The sequence below is a fragment of the Sinocyclocheilus grahami genome, unplaced genomic scaffold (genome assembly GCF_001515645.1).
Source record: "Sinocyclocheilus grahami isolate Dianchi unplaced genomic scaffold, SAMN03320097.WGS_v1.1 scaffold1.1, whole genome shotgun sequence".
Classification (NCBI taxonomy): domain Eukaryota; kingdom Metazoa; phylum Chordata; class Actinopteri; order Cypriniformes; family Cyprinidae; genus Sinocyclocheilus; species Sinocyclocheilus grahami.
Window position 1 is genome coordinate 754,640 of NW_015505180.1, and position 1,959 is coordinate 756,598.

A 1,959-nucleotide genomic window follows, 5' to 3' on the forward strand; every position below is an offset into this window, starting at 1 on the left:
GCGGCGGCAACAACAATACTACAGCGAGAATAAAAGTGACGCCTTCTTTCTTTGCGTGGACATCTGGGCGGCGTTATGCAAATCTTCCCACATCGTGACGTAGACATGTGGGGGCGTGTTAGAACGAGCCATTTTAGGTAGGCGTGGCTGACTCTTAACTTTTATAAAGAATATCTCTTTGGATTTGAGACTTTAGTCTTTGCAACTTTACAGATCTTCTTTATGCACCAAGAGCTTGTAACACTCCAAAGAGAAAGGAAAAATTGAAATCGCATCATATGTCCCCTTTAAGATGCCTTTTTATCATATTAGGGAAAAAATGATCGGATATAGGCAGGTTTACGGAATAGCATGTCTCCCACAATCAAAATTATTGCTACACATGCATAATTTCTAACATGATCCTGACTGACTTATTTCCATTATGGGTCCATTACAATATCTGGTGTATTGATTTGTTGGCACAAATGTAGCAATTTAAAATTAATTATTTCTTGTATGTAGCCCAAGCTTTGGCCTAAGGGTTTATGGCTCTTGCAGTGTAGTCTTAGGAAAACAAACCTAAGAGGTGTTGGTGAGGTATGCTGAGGATGTCCCAACATTGTAAATTCAGCATTTGTGTTTTTGTTTCACCATCATCTCTGCTAATAGAACATATCACACCACAGTCACAAACATGTCCTGTTGTCCATACAGGTACAACTCGTGTACAGAGCTTCTTCATCAGATTCTCCATTCATAATGTCCTTTCATAAATAATAGATGAAATGTGCTGGTCTACTTCTTCTTTGCGGCTCTCTTCCCTTCTCCCTTCTTGGGTTTTCCTTTACCCCGCAGTTTTCTCAAGCGCCTCATTTCCTCCTTGAAATCCTGGTGCTCATCCCTAAAACAATAGCAAAGAACCGTTAACTGCACAAACAGCAGAATTTGAAGATCAAATGTTCAGAGGTGCACTATAACCAGAGCTTACCTGAAAAGCCCCATGAATCTGAGTTTCTGAGTCATTGAATAGTAGATCTTGTGTGGGGGGTACCAGTTATACACTTCTTTTCTCTGGGCCAGCGGGGGTTCTTTAAACAACTCTACCACTTTCATGGATTTGGAGTCTGTGTGACGGGCCACATCTCCAAATATCCGGGCGCTTAGACGGGCCATGCGCAGGGCATAGCTAGACAGACCAGCCATCTTCACCTAACAGAGTATACACAGATAAATGCATAGAATGACAATATCTCATCATTTCTATGAATGCTTTAATGGAAATAAAAAATAATACTATTTTAATATCTTTAAAACACAGTCGTGCATTTAAGAGTCTGCAAGTTGCTTTATATATAAACCTAAGTTAGCAGATAACAGGTCTAAAATGTATATTCTTACCCTTTCAAAAATCCCGAAAGAAGCAGTCGAGGTCCAAAAATATATGCTTGATTATAAAAGCATGTGGACAGACGTGAAGTATTGGCAAAATATATTCAGTAACTATTTTGAATATTCGTTTATGGTTAGCTGACAGTTCAACCTTCATACGCTCAAACACACAGTGCAGAACGTGAATGCCGCGCATGCGCGTAGCATCGAAATGTGGTTTAATAGCTCAAGCGCTGTGCGTTTTTCACACTTCCCCCAGGTTACATTTGATAAAAAGAGCCTTACATTTAGTCAATTTTAAATACCTTTTTAGCTTGAATTACTTAGCCTCTTCACTGTAGAAAAGATCTTGTGCGTCACAGGAAGTCGTACGCCTGTGTAATCATTCCGTATGCGAATATTTGCCAAGATAAGAGTTCTGTCGAAGTCTGTGTGTGCTGTAATTATTTAATCATTAGAATAACTTGGTGGATAACTTTATAGAATAACGTAGGCTATACCTATTTATTTAAATTGAACATTAATGTTAACAGTTTCGTTATTAAATTTCTTTATTAAATCGAAAACCCAACCATTGAGCATGTGATT

The 1,959-nt window shown here is 38.7% G+C and overlaps 1 protein-coding gene and 1 long non-coding RNA gene across 3 annotated transcripts in view; one reads left to right on the top strand and one right to left on the bottom strand.

Annotated features, from left to right (window-relative positions):
* Positions 1–729, top strand: part of LOC107601869 (uncharacterized) — a 6,551-nt gene extending 5,822 nt beyond the window's left edge. The window contains exon 2 of the long non-coding RNA XR_001611003.1: positions 293–729. This is a non-coding gene — a long non-coding RNA (uncharacterized lncRNA). The remainder of the gene's footprint in view (positions 1–292) is intronic.
* On the bottom strand, positions 298–1,752 carry LOC107600452 (28S ribosomal protein S33, mitochondrial-like). 2 transcript variants are annotated; one of them, XM_016293455.1, is made up of 3 exons: positions 1,677–1,752; positions 971–1,191; positions 298–883 (listed from the first exon to the last, which is right to left on the bottom strand). In XM_016293455.1, the coding sequence occupies exons 2-3, from the start codon at positions 1,183–1,185 to the stop codon at positions 778–780; spliced, it is 321 nt and encodes a 106-aa protein (XP_016148941.1). In that variant the 5' UTR covers positions 1,186–1,191; positions 1,677–1,752; the 3' UTR covers positions 298–777. The 2 variants fall into 2 exon arrangements, with proteins under 2 accessions (XP_016148941.1, XP_016148200.1); XM_016292714.1 differs by lacking the exon at positions 1,677–1,752 and adding an exon at positions 1,381–1,632 and having other exon boundaries at positions 299–883.
* Between the last annotated feature and the right edge of the window lie 207 nt (positions 1,753–1,959).